We start from the raw sequence: 21,679 nt of genomic DNA on the forward strand, positions 1-21,679 counted from the left end.
CCCTCCCACCCCCCCCCCCACTCCAGCAACCCTCAGTTTGTTTCCTGAGATTAAGAATTCCTCATATCAGTGAGGTCATATGATACATGTCTTTCTCTGTTTGACTTATGAAATGATCTTTTTAAAAGGCATGTTTTCAACTTGTCTTTTCTAGAACTTTATTTTAGATGGGTATTGGGCTTCACATTTTTGTCTTAATTCTAGCACAATAATGCAAAACCTTTTTTTCCCCCCTAGGCCCTGCAGGAGCAGCTAAAGATGTGTAAGTAGTTAATATTATGATTTTCTAAACTCTTTTTGAGGAAGACGCTGTTTTTCATGATTGTGCCCTTTCGATAGATGTAGGTATGCCTGAAAAGATATGGGAATACATGCTATATTATGCAAAAATCAAGATTAGCATCTAGTTTATAACTAAACTGCTATTTGAAGAATATCATTGTGTTATTACTTATTCTGTTATTATTTATTCTGCCTTTCAGTTGCCCTAGCACTGTAACTCAGAACTTTAAGAGAGGGAAATGTTTAATTGTGCTTCCTTCCCAACTTGTGCTGAGATTTTTTTCTAATTGAAAGCAAGTAGGTATGGGAGAATTAATTAAGCACATAGCTCCTGTGACTATGTGTTAGGGTGAGTCAGTGGGGAGAGGCTGGGGCAAGCATGTACCAAACACACATTGAATTGTTTTAAAGTTGATGATTAGATATTTGAGTGAATGTATATGACCATTCAACCTAGTCAAACCACAGGACATTTAATCAAGGGGCAGGTATCTCCCAAGGAGATGTTTCTGGAGCTCAGGAGCCCTTCCAGTATTTCCATCATGCCCCTGCTCTGCATCTTTCCACACCTCATCTAGAACAGTAAGGACATTGCAGTAGTTCACTATTTAAGAGTGTTTGTGGTTACTCCGTGGAGAGTGGATGGACCCCTGCCCCACCCACCCACAGTCGGTTTGGATGTTAGGACTGATGGTCACACACACACACACACACACACCAAGGAGGGCACGAAGATTTCTTACTCACATAAAATGAGGCTTTCTGGGGAGCAGGGTAGGCACCCAACTGGCCCATTCATCTTGAGTGAAGGAAGGGGAGGCGGGAGTGGCTTTGGTTTTTATTGCAGTTGGGAGTGGGGCTGGTCGAGGGCTTCTGTGCATGGGAGAGGTTTGCATAGTTTTATCCTCCCCACCAGCACAAAGGAAGGCATTCCCCAGCTTTCTAATCAGCTTGCACTGATGTGAGGCAGAAGGGGGAGTGGTTGGACTTGAAAGCTGTCAGTGGTCAAACATCAAAAATAGAGTCAGATTTATTATTATTATTATTATAAAGAGGAATTAGAGAAGATGAGAATGGGATTGTAAGGTTTTTCAGGAGTTAAATATATATTTTCTATGGGACTTTAGGTACCCAAGAAGCAATATACATTGTTTCAAACTCCTGGTTGCACTATTTGAGTTTATTACCAAAACATGTAGCAATAACCAGTTCAGCATCCTTACCCTGTTTCTTTCATTGCAGTATCTGGGTGTCTCCTTTCCATTTCTATACATTATTGCCAGATTCATTTCCTCAAGCACTCCCCTGCCCTTGTAGGACCTCTGCTCAAAAACTTGTAATTATTCTCCATTGCCCGCTGGACCGAGCCCAGAATCCTTTGGGAACAGGAAGGCCATTTATGTTTTTAGCTTTTCTCTGACGGACTCTGCATGAGGTGGAAGGAAGCACTGCAGTGGGAGTGAGCAAGGCCGAGGATGAGAAGTGAGCTGACATGCTGCACTGAGACCTCTCGCAGGGCCCAAACTGACCTCCCATGTTCTGCCTCAGTTTCTGCTATTTCCTCTGCCTGGAATGGCCTTTTTCTCAATTCTGTTTGTAAAAAAATCTTAGCTATTCTTCAGGGCTTCTGTCTTGTTCTTTGCAAGAAGAATTTCTTGGATCTCTCAATTGGATAGAATGTCTTTTTCTTCTAAACTTTTCGAGCATTTTGGACCGTTCTTATGACACATCATATGGGGCTTATATTGTAGTTATTTATCTTCTTGTCCCTCTTGGGCAGTGAGGGAAATGAAATGTCTTACTCATCTGAAGGTCTCCCATAGTTATAGTATCGTGTTTTGAACGTGGTGTTTAATGAACAGTTGCTGAGGAATCGCATCATTTCTATTCAAGGAGAGATTGATGTCTTGACTTGTTTCTTTTAGAGGCATGGACATTTCTAATAAAATTTCGTGATGCCATTGTCAACAAAATTAACTATTCCACGATGGGAGATGCCACTTAATTACTTTTTGAAATCCTGAATTCTCTGGATTTAAATTTTCTGTGACTATATATACCTCATTGTATGTCCTAGGAAGATATAATTTTATTTAATACTTGACCCTTTTAGAAATAAATGTAGTAAACAAGAAAAGTTAAAAGAATATTATAGTATTATTTTTCCTTGCACAAAAGTATATTCAAACATGTTCCTTTTTTAAGTAGAAGGTATAGATTTATAAATCTTGATTAGAGTGAACAAGGTGCTAAGAAATTAAGACGATTTTAACTTTTTATTATGAAGATCTAAAAATTTCTTTTCTAATCTAGAGAGACTGATCCCAAACCAAAAGAAGTGGCCAAAATCACATAATGGGTGCTAAGAAGTACAGAATTTCAAATAGGGCAGCCACCATATTATACAGGCAACATAAGTCTTTTGTGGGGAGTGGGAATTATGGTTATTTTTAGGAGAGAGAAATACTATAGTTACTCTCTTAATATAACAAAAAATCCATTCTCTAGGGAAGGTTTGTGATTTTTGCTCTCTCTCTCCTCTTTCCTGTTTATTTGCCGATTTTCTGCAGGCAAGAAGCCAGGGTACAATAACAGATAAAATGACACTTCTGCCCTTATGTAGGTTCGTGTCTACTGGGGACCAAAATACAGTGTGACAAGTGCTATTTATTGACATAGTCAGAATTTAATGCCGGTTTGGGTCTTGATGGATGAATAAGAGTTCGTGCAGAGAAGGGAAGAATGGCAGCCCAGAGCAGAGGAAAGAGCATGACAAGAGGCTCATGGGTGTAAGAGAACCTCAGCTCTCCTGCAGGGAGCCTGTCGGTTTGTTCTGGAGCCCGTGGTGCGTGCTCTGCAGAGATGAAGGATGAGGCCAAGAGGCTGGAGCTGGCTTGTGAAGGGCCTTTGGTGCCAGACCAGTAATTCCACTCGATATTGCATGCATTCAAGAACCATTAGGAATTTTAAGGTGGGGGGAGGCGACGATTATATTTGCGCTTTAGGGTGCTAAGTCCCAAAGCAGTGCGGTATGTGAGGTGGGGGAAGGGTGGAGGCACAGGGAGGGAAGGCCGTGAGGCCACCAGAGGGGCAGACCGCGGACAGTAGCAATGGGAGAGAGAAGAGCCGATGTGTTCAAAGTATGCTTGGAATATGATAAAGATTTGTTGAATGACAGAACGGGGAAGGAAAGGAGAGGAAAATCTAAGGATCATGCTGCGATTTCAAATCTGAGCTGAGGGAAGGGATGGCCGATAATCCAAAGAGGTCAGCCGGGCTAATGGGGGAAGAAAAACCACTGGGCACCTGGGGGACTGTAGTTTCCATCGAGGGGTATGAGTAGTAATTGGGTGAAAGTGGAAGTGGGCGAGGAGCGGGGAGGTGGTATGTGGCCTCTCTTCTTACAATGTTTGCCAGTAAGGGAGGGAAGGGTGTTAGCAGGTTAAAGATGGAGATGGGCAGAAGTGCTGAATCACTGTATTGTGCACCTGAAACTCATATTACACCGTATGCTAACTAACTGGAATTTACATAAAAACTGTTTAAAAAGTTAAAAAGAAAGAGAAAGCATTTTTAAAAATATATTTCTGTTAGAAAAGGAATACCTAGAAAATTTGAAAAATATTTTTTGAAGAAAGAAAACATCAGCTCTTATCTACCACCAGAGACAGCCACCATTAACATTTTACACGCTTTTCTTCCGTTTCTTCATTTCTTCTGTTTCTGCACCGTTGGGTGCATGGATGATCTTGTGTATGAAAGTTTGTTTTGCTTTTTCTGTTTATTTATTTATTTATTTATTATTTTTTATTAACATATAATGTATTATTTGTTTCAGGGGTAGAGGTCTGTGATTCATCAGTCTTACACACACACCTGTGGACTCCGGGGTAGGAATCAGTGGAGTGAGACGTGCTGGGGGTGGCTTGGGGAGGGGGTCATCTGTGAGGAGGGGGATCTGTGATGGAAGTGAATCCCAGAACAGGTGGGAAGGCTCAACAGCTTAGGAGGTTAACCTTAGAAACTTGAGATGAGGAGGGAAGTAGGGGTGAAGATTCACAGGCACACCCCCTGTTTTATTGCACCCTGTTTTATTGTGCTCTGCGGATAATGCATTTTTTAAAGATTGAAGTTCTGTGTCCGCCCTGTGTCAGGCAAGTCTGTTGGAGCCATTTTTCTTTCTTTTTTTTTTGTTTTATTTTATTTTTTTAATTTTTTTTGTTGGAGCCATTTTTCCAACAGCGTTTGCTCACTTCCTATCTGTGTCATGTTTGGGTAATCTCACAATATTTCAGACTTTTTCATTGTTAGCTTTGTTATGGTGATCTGTGATCAGTGATTATGACTTGCTGAAAGTTCAGATGATTGTTTGCATTTTTTTAGCAATAATGTATTTTTTAATTAAGGTATATACATTGTTTTTGTAGACATAATGTTATTGTACACTTAATAAACTATAGTATAGTGTAGTTATAAAAACATAATTTTTATATGCACCGAGAAACCAAAAAATTCATGTGACTCGCTTTATTCCTTTTATGGCTGTGGTCTGGAACCTAGCCTGCATTATCTCTGAGGTATGCTTGTGTAGAAATTGAATCACCACAACACAGACTCATGCGTATCAGCAAGTGAGTCTTTCTTATTCTCTCTTCCTCTGTCTCTTCAAAATTAAATCACAGTGCTGTAACATGCAAAACAAAATAGACATGAATTCAGTGTGACGACATTTGGCTGCTTTCAGAAACCTGGAAAAATCAACCATTTTATTTCAGTGAATTATCTTAGCTATTTGGCACAAATAGGTTGCACTGGGATATTTTTGGTTGGAAATGGCAGAAGTCCAGCTTAAACTGGCCTAAACAAACAAACAAAAAGGAATTTATTGGCATGTGTAATGGAAAAGCTCCAGGGGTTTGGCCCCAGGCACAGCTGGATCCAGGTGATCAAATGACAGGAAGAAGCTCATTTCTGCTTTCTTGTTTTGGGCTCCATTTTTAGGAAGCTTTCCCCAAGTGGTAATGGAGATGGTCATCTCTTGGCAGCTTAATAACTCCTGTGGAAAAAGAGCTTTTCTTTCCCAGTAGTGTGATCAAAAGTCCTGGGGCTAGGGCTCTCCCTGCCACAACATGAGGTCATGTGCCTCCCTCTGAATCAACCAATGAGCCAGGGGAACGTGGGTTTCTCATTGACCAGGCCTGGGTCACATGCCCACCACTGGAGCCAACCAGCATCGTTAGCTCCACCTGACCAGGTGGTCAAAGTCTGGGAGAGTGGCTCAAGACAAATCCGGATGCTGTTACCCAAATGGAAGGCACTTAAAACTGGGCAGGCAGCAACAAAGTATGTTCTGCAGTAGGTCAATTTTCATGTTATTAAAAGAATTTCTTTATTTAAATTTTAAGCAATATTTATGGGACTATTACAAACATGTTTTGGTAAGAACAGTATGAAATTAGTTGACACGAATTTAATGTTTGCTGTTGAAAATAAAAGATCATAGCCACTCAGTTTAAACAAGGTAAATCAAATATGTCTTTCACTTAAAACTTGTATGGTGACATTTCATGAAGATTCCTTTCTTGACAAAGCAATTCTATTGTTATGGAAGGTAGTGACTATAGAGAAGAATATCTCAGAATGAATGAACAAAACACATTGAAGCACCGCCTTTTACATAAAATGAAATTATGAGTCTTTCATCTTGAGTGTCCTTGGAATCCTTTATGGATTTCTCATGCCCATGCACCTGTCAGCTGAGCCCTCTTTAGTCCTCCTTACAAATCTGAGGGTATCTGATGGGCTTACTCCTCCTCCTGAAGTAGCAGGAGGTTGAGGAGGATGGTGTGGAAATAGCATTGAAAAAGCATGTGTTTTGGAAGCAGGGAGACCTGCATTTGAACTTCCTACCACCATTTACCAGCTGTGTGATATTGTGTCCTCAGTAATCTTGGCCATAAAATTGGGATAATAATAAGTGTACAGGGCAACCATCTTCATCCTTATCATCATCATTCTGTTACTAGAGCTCCCCTTTTTTGAGGACCGCATGCCATATAGTGATTATGCATTATCTCATTCTGTACCCATGACAATCTGATGGAGATAGTAATGCTGTTTCATTTTACAAGCGAGGATATGGGGCACAGAGAGGTTAAGTAACTGCCCAAGGGTTGTGATAATTATTAGTACAGTATATTTAGTATCCTGGGATAATACTTGGCATTATGCTTTCCTGCTGCCCATAAGTAGTAGCTAGGATTATTAGATGTTTTAAGTGTCATTGAAAAGACTTGGCAGAGGCTCTGTCATGAATAGGACAGTAGAAGAACCAGTGCATAGCTGAAGTTAAGAAATACACAGTCCCATTGTTGGTCTATCAGTACATGGTCAGATTCTCCTCAGGTAGGGCCAGTGCAGTAGGAACAGGAAGAGAGAAAACAGATGGGTGCATTCATCCCAGGACAGAGAGAGATGGGTGGTGACCAGCAAGTGTTGCCAAAATGCTGGCTGCAAGGCACGTGCTAGAGACGGGGAGCCCTACGAGGCTGAGGAATGGAGAGAGCGGGAGGGTGGCTGGACTGGAGGCTTCTTAGGATGGATGGGGGGAGGGGAAGAGCAGAAGGATGATTTTTTTCCCCCCTTCTAGGGAATGAGATTGTCTACTGTAAAATGTCAGAGGTGAAGTAGTTCCAGGAACTAATAAGCTCCTCAGAGCAGTCATGGGAGTGAGTTATTAGCGTAGCGATACAAGTTGTTGGAATAGAGTAAGTCAGCAAAATGTGAAGCAAAGCTTAATTGGGTGAATTTCACGGAATTTAAAGTGATCCAAGATAATGATGGTTCAGAAGAAAACCTTTGGGTCAGGGCCAAAAATCTTCAGTGTGTTTGGGGCTGCTGTCGCAGGGTTCCAATGCCCAGAGGAGAGGGTTTGAGTGAAGGTGAAATCGGTCCCATTTGAAAGAGCTCTGTGGGGAGGTTGGGAGCCTGCTGGCTTCATCTTCTGTTTGGAGACACTGGGATATTTTGAGCAAAGTGATACCATGAAGAAAAGCAAATTTTCTTAAGGTAAGGAGGTGGAGAGAACATTCCTGTCTTTAGCAAAATGATGCTTCTACAGCCAATGCCAAAATAATCCTGAGCACTGTGTGCTTCTTAGAAGGAGAGCAGAAGGAGGGTAGGGAAATTGCAAATTGACTCTTGATCCATTGCCTCCAGACAAAGAGTTAATGTTATTCATATTTTCCACTAATACGTTCTGGAAGAAAGAAAGGGACCCATATTGGCCAAGGGGCTCATACAAGGAGCGAGATTTAAAGATAACTGTCCAAAGGAATTTTGGAATTTTGAAGAAATGAATGAGATTACATAGAGTCCAAAATAGTCAATGATAAAATATTAATCCTGTCCAAAATCATATGTAATTAAGTGGTAGAATTGCTTGAAATCACCCTAAAAAAGCAGAAGCCATCATAAGAACATATTATAAAGAAAATTAAATGATTATACTTTATCCGGAGAGCTGTAGTGTCCAGGAAATAAACATTATGAATTAATAAGCCTATTCCAAAATATTATTGTGAATGGCAGCTAAAAATAATTAGAGCTACGCACATGGTCTCCAGAGGTTTCCATATTAAATTTTATTGTTTACAAATCAAAATAAGTTTGGTCTCTTTAGTGATACTGCAAATATGGAAAAAGAAAAGACTGCACGCTGCTTTTCTACTTCTTAGATTATCACTAATATTTAGAATGTTTTTCTTGATAAATAAGTAAAAAATTAATCATTTCTTTGCCACATAACTGTGTTCATTCTGAAAGGCCAGGGAAATGAGAACTTTGTGAGTTTTAAGGCAAGCTGTAGCCAGGCCGAAACAGGAGACGCTAATTGGAGTGGCCGTCTGCTGGCTAATATTTATCATCTGTATTTGTTCTTGAAAGTGCACATAATGTATCAGTGCCATGGTTCCATTATTTTACCAAGCAAATACAGTGACAAAAATATTTTGACTACCAGGTATTACTGAGGAAGAAAAAGCAGTGGCTTACATTTTATAGAGTAACTCTAAATAAGGTTTCTCTTCATTAAAGTGATAGTTACTGATAAGATGAAAATCACAGTAGAATAACCTAAAAGGTTGAAGTGTTCTCTTTGGGTATTTGGTTTTAAACAGGCATTCACAACTATATTCATGCAAGAAGGATAGACAGAAGGGAGCCAGCCTGCCCCAAAGAGCAACCACAGACAATAGCTGGTCTGGAGGCAGCTCAGTTTCTGGAATCTTGACTTTAAAGAAGTCAGAGCTTATTTATGTTTAGAGAGAAATTCAGTCTCTCTGGTTCATTTAGGAAAGGTCTACACAGCTGGTATGAAGCAGATGGGTGTGCAGTTACCTAGAGATTCTGGATCAGTGTAGACATTCCATCTGAGAAGGGTTGGAAGAGCGCCATGCCGGTGCTAGCGAGCTCACAGGAAGTAGGCTAGAAGTATTCGATGGAAATGCTGAGATAGAAGAAAGCAGTTGTGAAACCTGAAGTTAAGCTTAGTTGTGGTGGTTGCCGTTGGTCGGTTGGTTTTTTGGTTTTTTGCTTCTTCTTTTTCTGACATGCCTGTGAGAGGGCCATGGGTTGGGTCAATTTTGTTGAGATAGATATCACCAAACAGTCTACTGCTCTGCAAGGGTGTGTCATTTTAAACTATCAACGGAGGATTTATCTTTTCAACCATCTCCAAAGTGGGGGAAATATGTTGACTTGCCGTCCGCCCTCAGTAACACTTGTCTCTGCAAACGTTGTTGTTGGTGCCGTGGCCAAGAACCTGAGTCAGAGTCTGTGAGCATGTCCTCTTCCTCTGTGAAATCGTCATGAGTCTCAAGGGGTGGCTTTACCCTTGACACATGCTTTCCCTGTGAATATCTCGTCTTTGATAAAAGAAGCTAAATCTTTGCCAACAAAAGGAGACCCAATTTTAATGAAATGCCCACTGTATTTCTTAAACCTGACCCAAAATTGTTCATACATATGCCACATGTTGGTTAGAAAGGTTCTTGTGGCTTAAAAGGTTTTCCTCATAAGATGGGATGTGAGCTTATGATTAAGACGATTTCATTGTTAATATTTTTTTTCAAAGATTTTATCACTTTCCACACATTTTCATATGCTGTGTATGATCATAAATAAAATACTGTCTCGATACCAGAGAAAGTCACTTAGCAGCAGGCTTTCAGCCCTGCTCCCTCTGGAGAAAACAAGTGCATCCCGTAAGTGTGCTCTGTAGTGTGGCTTACACGTAGCCAGAAGGTGGAGTGCATACTTGTTAAAATTAATTTGAGTCTGTTAGCACTACTTTGCTCCTTTGCTCTTGGCACTACAGAAGTAAGTCTTCCTTCTAAGACTGGTCCTGGGCACAACTGCGAAATGGACCCTGTTTATATCTGAACCCCAGCTCCTACTTCTAGCCCCTTCCCTCCGGTCGCCTTCCATTCTCTCTCATGTGCCTCCCCGCCTCACTGAGACCAGGGCCCATGTGACTGATAATCGAGAACTTGAAATTATAACTTGAGCCAGTAAATGAAACTGTATTTAAATCTTGGCCTTTCCAGACCCTTAAACTTATTCAAGTAGGTGTTTGCTTACACCACTGAATAAAAGGAGTCTACTTGCCTCTTCACGTTTTTCCTTCCCTCCCATTACTCTTTACTGATTTGGGGAAATGGCGAGTGAAGGGGGCTGTGACTTTCTTGTCTTGTTGCTTTGGGGCATTGAAACTGTGTCAAATGGAAGGGCTTTTTTCTGTTAGTTGTTTTAGATTCTGTTCCACACTGTAGGGAGCACTCTGTAGCTTTTTAGTCCCTGGCTTGGCTAGAGATGGCTGTTTTAGCTTCTTCTGGTTCTCACTCCTCACGCGAGGGCACTAGAATGGCCCAAATTAGAATTGAGATGAAACGAAGCTGACTTACTTTCCCCATCTTTGCCAGCCAGAAACTTCCAGTTTTCCCAGGAGTGCCTTTGGGAGAGGGGTGGGCCAGCTGGGTGGGGAGGTGTGGAGTTGGGTCCCCTCGCCTGGGGAGGGGGCTTTGTTAGGTGACCCTTATGCTCCAGACCTACTCCAGCCACTGCTTCCTGCCTCTAGATACACAGATAGAGTCAGAGCTCCGTGTGCTTCCATGGGACAGACACACACAGTCTGACCTGAAAGGAGTGAGCCTATATTGCAAAGTAATTGCAGGATTTTGTAGTTTATACTACCAGAAACCGAAGGCATGTGTGTGGAAATGGGATTCTAAGGGTGGGAGACCAAATAGGAAGGAGTATATATACTGAGTTAGATTGAATGTATTGATAGTGTTCTGGATTTAATCCTTTAGGTGCATGGAGGGGACTCTAACAGGTTAATTATCCTGGTTGGTGACCCTCACACGCAGTGAGCTTACACTCTAACCAGGAGTGGAATAGGCTAGAACTTTCGTGGGATGCCGGAGAGGAAGGAGTCCAAAGGCTTAAGGAGAAGAGGATGTTGGTGTGAATTTTTCAAGTATGACCTGCTCCCCACCGCAGAGGATACCCCCTCCACTAAGGCTTTGAGAAATTTGAGGAATGCATAGTGAGAGGGGGTCCCTGATAAACTCTAAGGTGGTCCTCTGTAGGGGGGCTGTGACAGAGGAGTCACTGCCCGAGATGGGCTCTTTATCTCACCGGGCAGGACGGGATCCCAGAGGGCAGGATCACATTTCTACTGAGTGGCAGAACTTAACCACCTGAGTGAGACAAGGTGGGCATGCTTGCCGTCATGGACAGAGTTGGGATGAAGGGGCACAACGGCTCATCCTGGAAGGAACTTTGATGATGACTGGTTGATTACGGCTTCCCTAGGGATAAATTAGAAGGACAGCCTTCTATTTTTTTTTTTAAGATTTTATTTACTTATTAGAGAGACAGAGAGTGAGCACGAGCAGGAGGAGAAGCAGGTTCCCCGCTGAGCAGGGAGCCCGATGCGGGGCTCGATCCCAGGACCCTGGGATCATGACCTGAGCCGAAGGCAGATGCTTAACTGACTGAGCCACCCAGGCGCCTCTGAAGTACAGCCTTCTAAAGGTTCATTTTCTCCCTCTCTGTATTTTTATAAGAGGAAAACTTCTGGTCTGTAACCAGAAACCTAACTCGAGTCGCCACAGTGGAAAGGCATAGCCACTTAACCCAGTTTCCAGACCCAAGTCAGACTCCCAGTGATTGAGGCCATGTTGCCTTGAAGGAACTTTCAACACTGCCTCCCGTAGGTCCTGTAGATATTTCTCCACGTCTTCCTCAAAGGGACTTGTGTCCATTTACTAGAGCAGTTGTGTCCAGAGCAAAAGGAAGGACCTGAACTTTTTAGCTCTTTCTAGATACCGGCTCTGAATTGATGTTAATATCTGAGGACCCAAAATGCCTGTGACCCACTAGTCCATGGGTGGGCTTATGATAGTCAGGACATTTGGCTGCTGTTCAAATTATACTGTGCCCAGTAGTCTGGAGACCCATGCTTGGTTATTCCCTCCGTTCTTGAATTCATAATCAGAGGAGATGCATTTGGCAATTGGTAGAAGCCACCCATTGGTCCCTTGACCTGTGAAGTAATGGCTGTCATGGTAGGAAGGGCCAAGTAGAAGCCCATGGAATTTTCCTTCCCTACCAGAATAATAAAGAAAAAGGGATACAGCATCTCTAGGGGGGAGTTGGAGAAATTAGTGCTGGCACCAAAGACTTGAAAAAATGAAAGTGCAGAGAAACTTCACACATCCGCATTTAACTTGCCTGGGTGGCCCGTGCAGAAGGCAGCTTTATTTCAGAGAGTGACTTTGATTATTGTAAACTTCATGAAGGGGTGATTTTAGCTGCTATTCAAGGTGTGTCTTTATTGAAAATAATCAACATAGCCTCCAGCTCCTGTTAGGCAACCTTTGGTCTGGCAGGTACTTTCTTTCTGAACCACTTTGCAAGGATTACAGAAGCAGGTTGCTTTTACCTGGCATGGCCGACAGTTTACATCCCTGTCTTACCTCTGTTCCATAGATCCCCCTGCTCCCTCTCATCCTTTGTTCTGCAATATCCTGATCTTACTGATATCCCTCAGCACGGCAGGCTGGTCCAGTACATTGACCTGATAAACAGCAAGGGACAAGTACTTTAGATGCTTCAGTAAGACGTCTTCAATCCAGGAGGTGGGAGATAAACCCCATTCTTGCTACCAAGTAATGTATCGGTTAGTGTCCAGGCAGAGAAGAGAAAAACACATTAACTACTTTAACAGAGAGAATTCGCTATGAGGAATTAGTTAAGGGGGTCTGGGAGGGTCGTGGATGTACGGAAGCGAGACTGAGAGATCAGGGGTGGTAAAAGCAGGAAGCGGCTACCACACCTCAGGCTGGAGTGACAAAGGAGAGAGGATGGGGGTATGAACATCGAGGAGTTGGAGGAGAAGGAGAAGGGACCCAGACTTCTGAAGTGCACCGCCAGGTCGGGGCTGTCACGTCTGAATTTTGTCATCCAGGGCTTGTTCTGGAAGCGAACCAGTGGCTGCGGTGATGCAGACTGGGGCAGCAAGCAAGGCTGGAAAGAGCCGTCTTCCTACTGTCTTGCTTCCCTCTTAAGTGGGGTGATAAAAATTGGAGAGATCCAGCTTGGGAGATGGGGTGTTTCTCTGATACACCTGAATGTGGGCTCACAGTTTATGGAGTGGGAGTTGGAATCACGCAAACTGGTCACCTAGCTGTGTCACCTTGGGCCATGCTACTCAACCTTCCAGAGCCTCAGCTTTTCATCTTTAAAATGTGGCTGGGGCGCCTGCGTGCCTCAGTCGGTTAAGCGTCCGACTCTTGATTTCAGCTCAGGTCATGATCTCCGGGTCCTGGGATCAAGCCCCACATCGGGCTCCAGGCTCAGTTCGGAGTCTGCTTGGAACTCTCTGTCCCCATCGTCTTCTGCCCCTCCCCCCGCTCACGCGAGCTCGCTCTCTCAAATAAATAAATAAAAGTTTTTAAAAATGTGGCTCATCCCCGCCGTGCAGGATTGTGATGAGGATTGAAGGAAACCGTATAACAGCACTAGCGTGTGCCTGATCAGTTCCCCAGGAGGCTGTGAGGACGAGGTGATGCTCAGAGCTTTTGCAGGAGCGGTGTGGAGGCAGTCCCCAGGTCAGGAGCAGCTACCAGGCTGGTTTGTCACTGGCAGTGTTTTTAGTTTTCCATCTTCCTATTTGAGAGGCAAGTGACGAATTGGAGTGTGGAGCATGGTTTTTGGTGTCAGATGGGGTCTAAATGTCAGTCTTACTTATTGGTCTTGCATATTTCTTAATTACGTTGCTCTGTGGACCTATTTTCCCAGGTCTAAACTCTCAGAGCTGTTGTGAGAAATTGCAGTGATGCCCATGAAGTGTCCTGCCCTGTATCTGACACGCAGGAGAGACTCAGTGATGCCGCTGTTTTTACCCATGTAGTCTTCGTATTGTAGAATAATTGTTTGTGGAAGGAACGGGTAAAGCAGCAGTCTCATATGTGGGGGGCATATATACAAAGGCAAGCATTGTAACTTATTTGAAGGCTTAAAAGAATAGACATCCAATAAGTCTTCATAAATGGTATTGGTAATGATTTAGTAATATGTCTGAGGCTTAATTTATTATCCAATACATATGGTGGCTATATTATAATTTCCTGCAAGTTAGATGTACAAGGTTGTTGATGAATTTTATAATGGAGAACACAGAGTGGGTTTCAGGGTATTGAATACTTTATAAGAGATAGTAGATTAAAAATAGTTTACTGTTTTCTTACATTTGGGGGAGTTAAAATATATTTTAAAGCCTTTAGTATATCATTAAGCAGAATTAGGCAAGGGGAGAAAGAATTAAAATAAACAGAGTTGGATGTGAAAAGAACAGCTGTGCCAGAAAATGAGACATTGTATATGTCCAAAACTACCAGTTACATGCAGCTTCAGAAACAATGTCATGATGGCATTAGCCATTTGGGACTGAGGTAGACAGTTCTAATATACTCCAGCGAGTTAGTCACCATCATTTTCCTGTTATCTATACTAACAGGTTATAAATCCATTTTAATTAAAAGTAGTGAACAACACTTTGTGATACTGCTTCAATAAGCATAACCCCATTTCTAATACATTATGGCTTTGACACCTTTGAATTAAAAAACGATCCAACTTCAGCAGGAGATGAAGGAAATTGACTATTATCTGGTGAATTTAGGTTGTGTGCTCAATTTGGATAAATTAGATCTCAAGATGGATTTTGCACTCTATCGAGTATTAGCTGTGGGCACGGCCAGTGTTCAACGGATGATTTCCAAATCTACACCTCCCTTCTTTATAGGCTGGAGACTTCCTGACGGATGCAATGAAGTAAAATCTCCTGTACATATACATTGGAAACATTCACAGCTTTTAAATGGGTGAAACCATGACTAGACAATCCCTAAAATTAGAAGATTCAGTGAAGCTGTTTAGATGTTTCTTTTTTTTTTTCTTTCTTCTTGGCTGAAGCCCTTTAGAATTACATGTTGGGTTCAGCCAGATACATTTGGATCTTGGGGTTTTTTTCTTTAAGAAAAGTAACTTATGTATGCTAACTAGTGCTTGAAGGAAAGTTTCCTGATCCTTTTAGAAATATGCCAAGGAATATCAGTAGAATATGAGTTCCTCTCATGCAAGGAAAGAGGCTGTGCATTTTAAAATAGTGATTCCCTCTAAAAATTTCCTTTTAAGCATTTCCTCCTCTGTGCAGATCATGTATAAAATGGCTTTTTTTTTTTTAGATAGGAGGAAGTCAAATGGATATGAACTCTTCTGCACTAAAGAAATCTTTTATACCTCGAGTGGTGCCACTGAGTGGCATGAGGATCACAGAATCATAGTCCCCTAGGACCGGAGGGGACCTTGGGAATCATCTGGTTGACCACCTTATTTTACAGATGAGATGCAGGCAAGCAGTTTGCCCACAGCCTCTCTGTGCTGATGGCATGCCCATGACAAGAAACCAGGCTTCCTGATGCCAAGTTAATGTGCCTTTTGCAATCTCGGTTGCCCTCCATATGTCCTTTTGTTTAGCGCTTGGACTTTTTGGCATTTGCTGAATTTGTACATTTTGTTAAGTAGAAAATGACTAATTTTTTTAATGCATGAATGATTGAGGTAGAAACAATAGTGTGTTACAAAAATATTTGATGACAGAACTTGAATGCACAAAATTGATTCTCAGTTAATAGCCCTCTTTTACTCATAATAAAAAATGAAGTGTCTGACTATGTGACCAAATGGCTTATAGCAAATATTTTTGACCTTTTAGAACAGAAGAATCTATAACGGAAGATGACAAGAGGAGGTATGTTTGACATTGAAGCTGGCTTTAATTTGAATAATTTTGGCCATCTTCATGGATTAATTTAACGAATGGATGTAATTTAACATTGTATGTAGTACATTGCCAATAACATAGATTACACCCGGACAACTTCTGGCACAGAGAATACAGGTAGGAGCGTGTGATCTGAAAAAGGACTTGCTCAGGGTTCATAATCTTTGCCTTCACGCAAGCTTGGGTTTTGTCCTGTGCTCATGGCCTGTGCTGGTTTCTATCCTGTGGCCTTTGGATGTGCTGTTCTCCCTAACGGATGACTTCGTTCATTCTCCCCGCCCACTCCACTCTCCCTCTCCTTCTCTGGTGGACTGCACCCTACTCTCATTACTCATTAGCTCTCTCTCCCCTCCTTTTATGTCTGTATCTACCTCCAGAGAAATGTTCTGTGTGTCCATAGCACCTATTACCACGTTGACCACTATGAATTCTTGATGAATATTGACCGACTAACTGTAACATGTTACTCTATGGATATTTATTATTGTACTAAATTATAAAAAAATCCCAATTTCTTTTCCTCTTTCTCATTCCAAGTTAAATATCTAAAAATTCTACTCAACTTAGCTTTCTTTTTTCATATAGAGCTTCTTTAACATAGAAAAAATTATATTTCCAAGGGCAGTAATGTTCCAAATTCTACTTTTGAAAAGTCATGAGTTATTTTAATAGTTCTATAATTGTTGGCAGTACTCCATGCTTCTATCACTTTCTGCAAATATAGAGTATCATTGATATTGGTCTGATTTTTCTTTCTCTGCTTCTTTTCATTAAGAAACTATGGAGGGGTATATGTAGGTCTACCATCTGACGCTGTCAATATGGTATCCAATCAAACAAAGACTGTACGAAAAAGTAAGTAAAATCGTGAGATTTACTTTCTCTAAATATTTATCTTTTTGTTTTTTGAAAAAAAATATAAAATTTATATTTCAGCTTGCCTGACTCAACCTACATATTACTCAGTTGCAGTTAACCATGTAGAAAAACCATTATCTGTTCACTGTAATCATTTGTTGAAATTGCCACCTACATGATGAGAGTAGTTCCAGAGCAAAATTTAGCTTCTATCTGTGGCTATGTTCCATGGATGAAAAAAGTTTTTCTCCATGGATAATTTAAATTTATTGTTAATTTCAGTGACGATCGGTATGACAATGAAAGCAAATGTTTCAGTAAGTTTATGGAGTTTTTGTAGAAATAAAGGTAAATTCTTATAACATATTCCTGTAATATACAGATAACAGTCTGCGGATTAGAGGAAAATCAACTGCGTATTGTATAATTAAATGAAGTGAGGCCCCTTTTTGTTTCAATAAGTAGTAATTGTGGGGCTAATGTCGTTTTGATAATAGACACGGACAACAACAGCCTCAGAGCTAGCTTCTTGCTTAAATGTGTGGCTCGTGGTAAGAATGCTGGTTTATCAACCACTGCACAGTTGTCTGATGCATAGTTTTAAAGGACTGTTAATATGTTTCATTTACACAAGGCTATACTACCTTATTTGTAACATACCGTAGCTGTTTGTTCCTCATTGCTGTTTCTCTGCATTCTGATCTGGACTAGCAAATACATATAAGTCACTACTACTTGTCATTTTTTAGGAAACTAGAATATGTTCTTTATAATCCAAATATTTAACTTTTCTTAATTTTCTCTTTAAGATTAGAAGAAAATATCATGAGTCCATAATCAAGAGGTACTGTATTTTTTCTAAATAATTGTATGTATTTAGCCTTGATGATGAATGAACTATAAATATTGTTGCTAGCTGTTTCTAAGAAATCTTGGACTTCAAGATTAAGAGGGGTCTCATCTTGTGGTTAAATCTATGAAATGGAGCATGTTATATTATAAAGGGGTCTTTGATAATTAGGTCAACTTTCTTTGCAGTTAATTTTATTTTTCATTTTATTTTGTTTCAAATGCAACCTAATTCGTTTAATAAGAACAAGCTAAGTGTTTGCGTAAAACATGAAGGTTTCACTCTTCATTGCCAAAAACTGAGGGGCTAAGACTTTGGAAATGACAAATAGGGAGAGACCAGAGAGGCTGGGACTGGGAATTAAATTAGGATCAATAGTAAGTGTTGGCAATAGCCAGGGGTCAGTTAATATACAGAGAGGAGATGTAGCTGTACCAAATGAGATGGGCAGTCATCCTTATACAGAAATGTAGTTGTGCAGGAAGGAATAGTAAAGCCACAGACCAAACTCGGTTGGGTATTATAAAACATGTTCACTGTACACAGAAGAAACCATTGTCTGAAAGATGATGCACTGTGGACCTGGTGTCCTGGTGAAGAGCTTGCAGGTAGAATTATCCTAAGACAAGAACAAGGACAGGAGAAAACAAGCTTTCCTTTATTAACCCTCTGTGTGCCAGTTTCTAAAAGATCCTGTGCAGCATTTCCACAGAGGCAGAAAGTCTCAGTTCATCTGGTCCAAGGACGGACATGACGCTTGGATCCCCACTGCGTCTCGGTCTTGCTGACTGACATCTGGCCTCTTTTGAACGTCCTGTGATCAGGAATGCCCTATCTCCTGAGATAGCCCATTCTCTTTTGGGAGTCAGACAACCTTGGATTTGAATTCAGGCTCTTTCACTTACTAGCGGGGCAGGTTACTTCCCCCTTGTAGCCTCCATTTTATAATCTGTAAAATGGCACCAGTGCTTAGCTTGAAGGGTGTTGTTAGGATTCAATATGAAATAAAGGGCAGTCGCAGTGACTGTTGTTTTCATCATCATACTGTTCTGTTTTGTATCGAGAATCCCGCCTTTGGCAGACCCAAAGCAAAACTGACTTAATACTAACTTGATACCCACTTCTTGCTCAAGGCCAGTTACTGGATTTGGGTGTTTGGGATGGGGAGGGGGTCACAGAATAAGCTTACGGGTGGAGACAAATAATTTTTCCCGCTGGGGGAGAGGGACACAGAGACTGTAAGCAGTGTCTTCCTGACAAGAGATACCACAATCTTGGGGAGCCATTTTTTGAAGACTGTCTCCTCCAGGTGAAAGCATTATGGAGCTTTATTCCCTAGGGCCCATGACCACATTATAGAGTGTTGAGTTTCTCTTTGGGAATTTGCTGGAGATTTTCTATTTCTAGTATTTTTAAGAGTTCTAACCCTCTAGGTTCCCTGCCAGTTTTCCACTGTGCAGAAGTACATTTGTTATTTGCATCAAATAGGAAAGATAATCTAGTTGAAAACAAGCATATGTTACCCTCCTGAAAATAGGTTGTATTTCAAAAAGCATGAGAATAGAGTGGAAAGAGGTGCCATGTAGATAGGTATCAGGAGGTGTGGTAACTCTGTCACTAACATAGGACCTCAGAGGAATCCCTAACCTTCTCTCAGGCTTTTTCAAATTCGGTTTTCTCATGGGACGGTTGGACAAGATGGTTGTTCCACTTTGTGTGTGGATCTCAAATTCCCTGATAACAATTTAGCAATCTTGCTGGTAAACCAGCCTGCAACTTGAGACTGCTAGCTAAAATATCTCTTTATTGCTCATGAGTATAAACCTATTTTATTGCTATCCCTGTCCCTTTGAATTGCCTGAAAAGTGTTCTAAGTTGAAAGGCTCTTCTTTTTCCAGAGTTGCTAAGCATCCACTTGACATGTCTGAGCTCATGGCTCTCTGGGCTTAAGTTATTGGCCAGAGAGGTGCCTGGGTGGCTCAGTCAGTTAAGCGACTGCCTTTGGCTCAGGTCATGATCTCAGGGTCCCGGGACCGAGTCCCACATCGGGCTCCCTGCTCATCGGGGAGCCTGCTTCTCCCTCTCCCTCTGCTATTCCCCCTGCTTGTGCTCTGTCTCAAATAAATAGATAAATAAAATCTTTTAAAAAAAGTTATTGGGCAGAAACCCCGAGGAGAAGACTGTCCTTTGCAGAGGAAGCTATTCTATGGAAAGGACTGGAGACACTTCTTTTGACCTAACATGCCAAATCTCTTGAAATAATGCCACTGAACTCCCTTAATGACTGGAGTTCAAAGTTCTTTTGGTGACTTTTTGAAAGAAATTGAGGAATGATTTCAGAATCTCTTACAATACTTATATCACGGTACAAACGTGTAGTTTCTTCTACAGATGACTCTCGGGTGAGCGTTACGCCCACGTAGATGTGTGGAGCATCCCTGGGCAGGGAGGAGCTGAAGTGGTGCTCTCAGATGCCTGTGGAGGGACTGGCTGGAGCAGGTTCCCCTGGGAGAGCTGGAGAGAGGGTGGATGGCTACCTCTCTCCCAGCAGGGGCTGACCCAGTAGGGGAGGGATGACATCATGCCTGAGCAGTCTATCTTTAATTTGGGTGATGTTGATGTGCAGCTTGGTCTGGGCATTATCACGTCATATTTTATTTTATTTAATTTTTTAAAAGATTTTTAAAAAATTTATCTGTCAGAGAGAGGGAGAGAGTACAAGCAGGGGGAGTGGCAGGCAGAGGGAGAAGCAGGCTCCCTGCTGAGCAAGGAGTCCGATGCGGGACTCATTCCCAGGACCCTGGGACCATGACCTGAGCCGAAAGCAGATGCTTAAACGACTGAGCCACCCAGGTGTCCCTATCACGTCATATTTTAATTCTAAGTTTATCAGTCTCTTTCCCCATGGCTCTTCCTCTCTTTATATAAAGTGTCATCAGTTCTTAGCTCTGTGTTGGCCGCTTATTCAGTCTTAAGTATCGAGTGAACCTTGAATGTGTGTTTTACTGAAAAGAAAATCAGTAAATAATTCGTAGGCTGAAAGCTGATTTTTTTTCTCTAAGTTGTCCTTTGTTAAGCTTGCTAACTCTTTTCCCTCTTGCTGTTGTTGTCTTCACAGCTTGCTCATTAAGATTTGGAAGGAATTGCACTCCATGGGCCGTCGTGACGTGCACAGAAATTTCTAAGGAAATTCTAACTAGTCGCCCGCTCCGCCTCCCCTCCCCACCCAAATTCTCAAGTCTGTAGTTGAAACCATGGGTACATGTTGAATGCTATGGTACTAGAAAGGAATCAGGTAAACAATACATGGGTATATGGAACTTTCTGGGGTCCTGCTGAGAAAGACAAGTGGACAAACCACTAGTGTCTGGAGCCAGCCTGATGTATCTGGCGGCATTTTCTCCCTGGCCATTCAACACAGCTCATGAAAATCATGTCTTTTCACTGATACTTTTTTGATAGTTTTTATATAATGAAATCTGTATTCTATTTATAACTTCAGCTAAGAAAGCACTATAAATGAACTCCCTAAAGTAATATATTTGTGGGTTACCTTTCACTATTTCTACGTTACATTAATTTTTAGCTGTAAAATGGTTAAATTGATTCTTACTGTTCTCTGTTTCCCTTTTTTACTTTTTGGTTTTCAGCTTTCTGTAAGTGTCAGAGAATGTGTTCCATTAGGAACGATGTATGACCTTTCAATGTTGAAAAATAAGCCCCTGAAATTTGCATGCCCTACACACGTTTTGATTAACTTTCCATTTTCTTTGGTCGAAGGCTGATGTCACCACAAATCCCTTGCAGTCATGGATTCTCTCATTCTCCTTTGTGGGATCCCAGCATCCATCATGTTAATCCTATACTATTTTCAAGGACTTGTGACTGATGGTTAAGCGTATTTGGAAAGCTCTTAATTTGAGGATGACCACGTGTAGCCATTTAGTACCACAATGTAGATTATTCAATTTGCCAATATATTTCAACAATTAAAACATTTTTATCCCTCTTTACCTGGATTTCTTGTTTTTTAAAAGGTCACTTTCAAAGAAGTCACACATGGCATTGTGGAATATAGATACTATATCAGTATATATAGCTAATGAATAAATAGGTTACCATGAAAAACCAAAGTTTTTCATAAGAAGGAAAAGATTATCTTATAAATCTGGTCCATATGACAGCCAACGGGATATCAAATTGGTAAAATATCAAAGGTGATTTTCTGAGCAGGTGGTGAGAGCTGAGCCTTGGATCTTGCTTGGAGAGGTTGCTGA

The 21,679-nt window shown here is 41.4% G+C and overlaps 1 protein-coding gene across 1 annotated transcript in view; it reads left to right on the forward strand.

Annotated features, from left to right (window-relative positions):
• CUNH12orf75 (chromosome unknown C12orf75 homolog) overlaps positions 1 to 21,415 on the forward strand; it is a 34,332-nt gene extending 12,917 nt beyond the window's left edge. Inside the window, exons 2-6 of the mRNA XM_032416742.1 lie at positions 238 to 262; positions 15,626 to 15,661; positions 16,470 to 16,549; positions 17,362 to 17,396; positions 20,521 to 21,415. Coding sequence (XP_032272633.1) covers positions 238 to 262; positions 15,626 to 15,661; positions 16,470 to 16,549; positions 17,362 to 17,366 — 146 coding nt within the window. The 3' untranslated portion in view covers positions 17,367 to 17,396; positions 20,521 to 21,415. The remainder of the gene's footprint in view (positions 1 to 237; positions 263 to 15,625; positions 15,662 to 16,469; positions 16,550 to 17,361; positions 17,397 to 20,520) is intronic.
• Positions 21,416 to 21,679: the final 264 nt, after the last annotated feature.

The sequence above is a fragment of the Phoca vitulina genome, unplaced genomic scaffold (genome assembly GCF_004348235.1).
Source record: "Phoca vitulina isolate PV1807 unplaced genomic scaffold, GSC_HSeal_1.0 scaffold19, whole genome shotgun sequence".
NCBI lineage: Eukaryota > Metazoa > Chordata > Mammalia > Carnivora > Phocidae > Phoca > Phoca vitulina.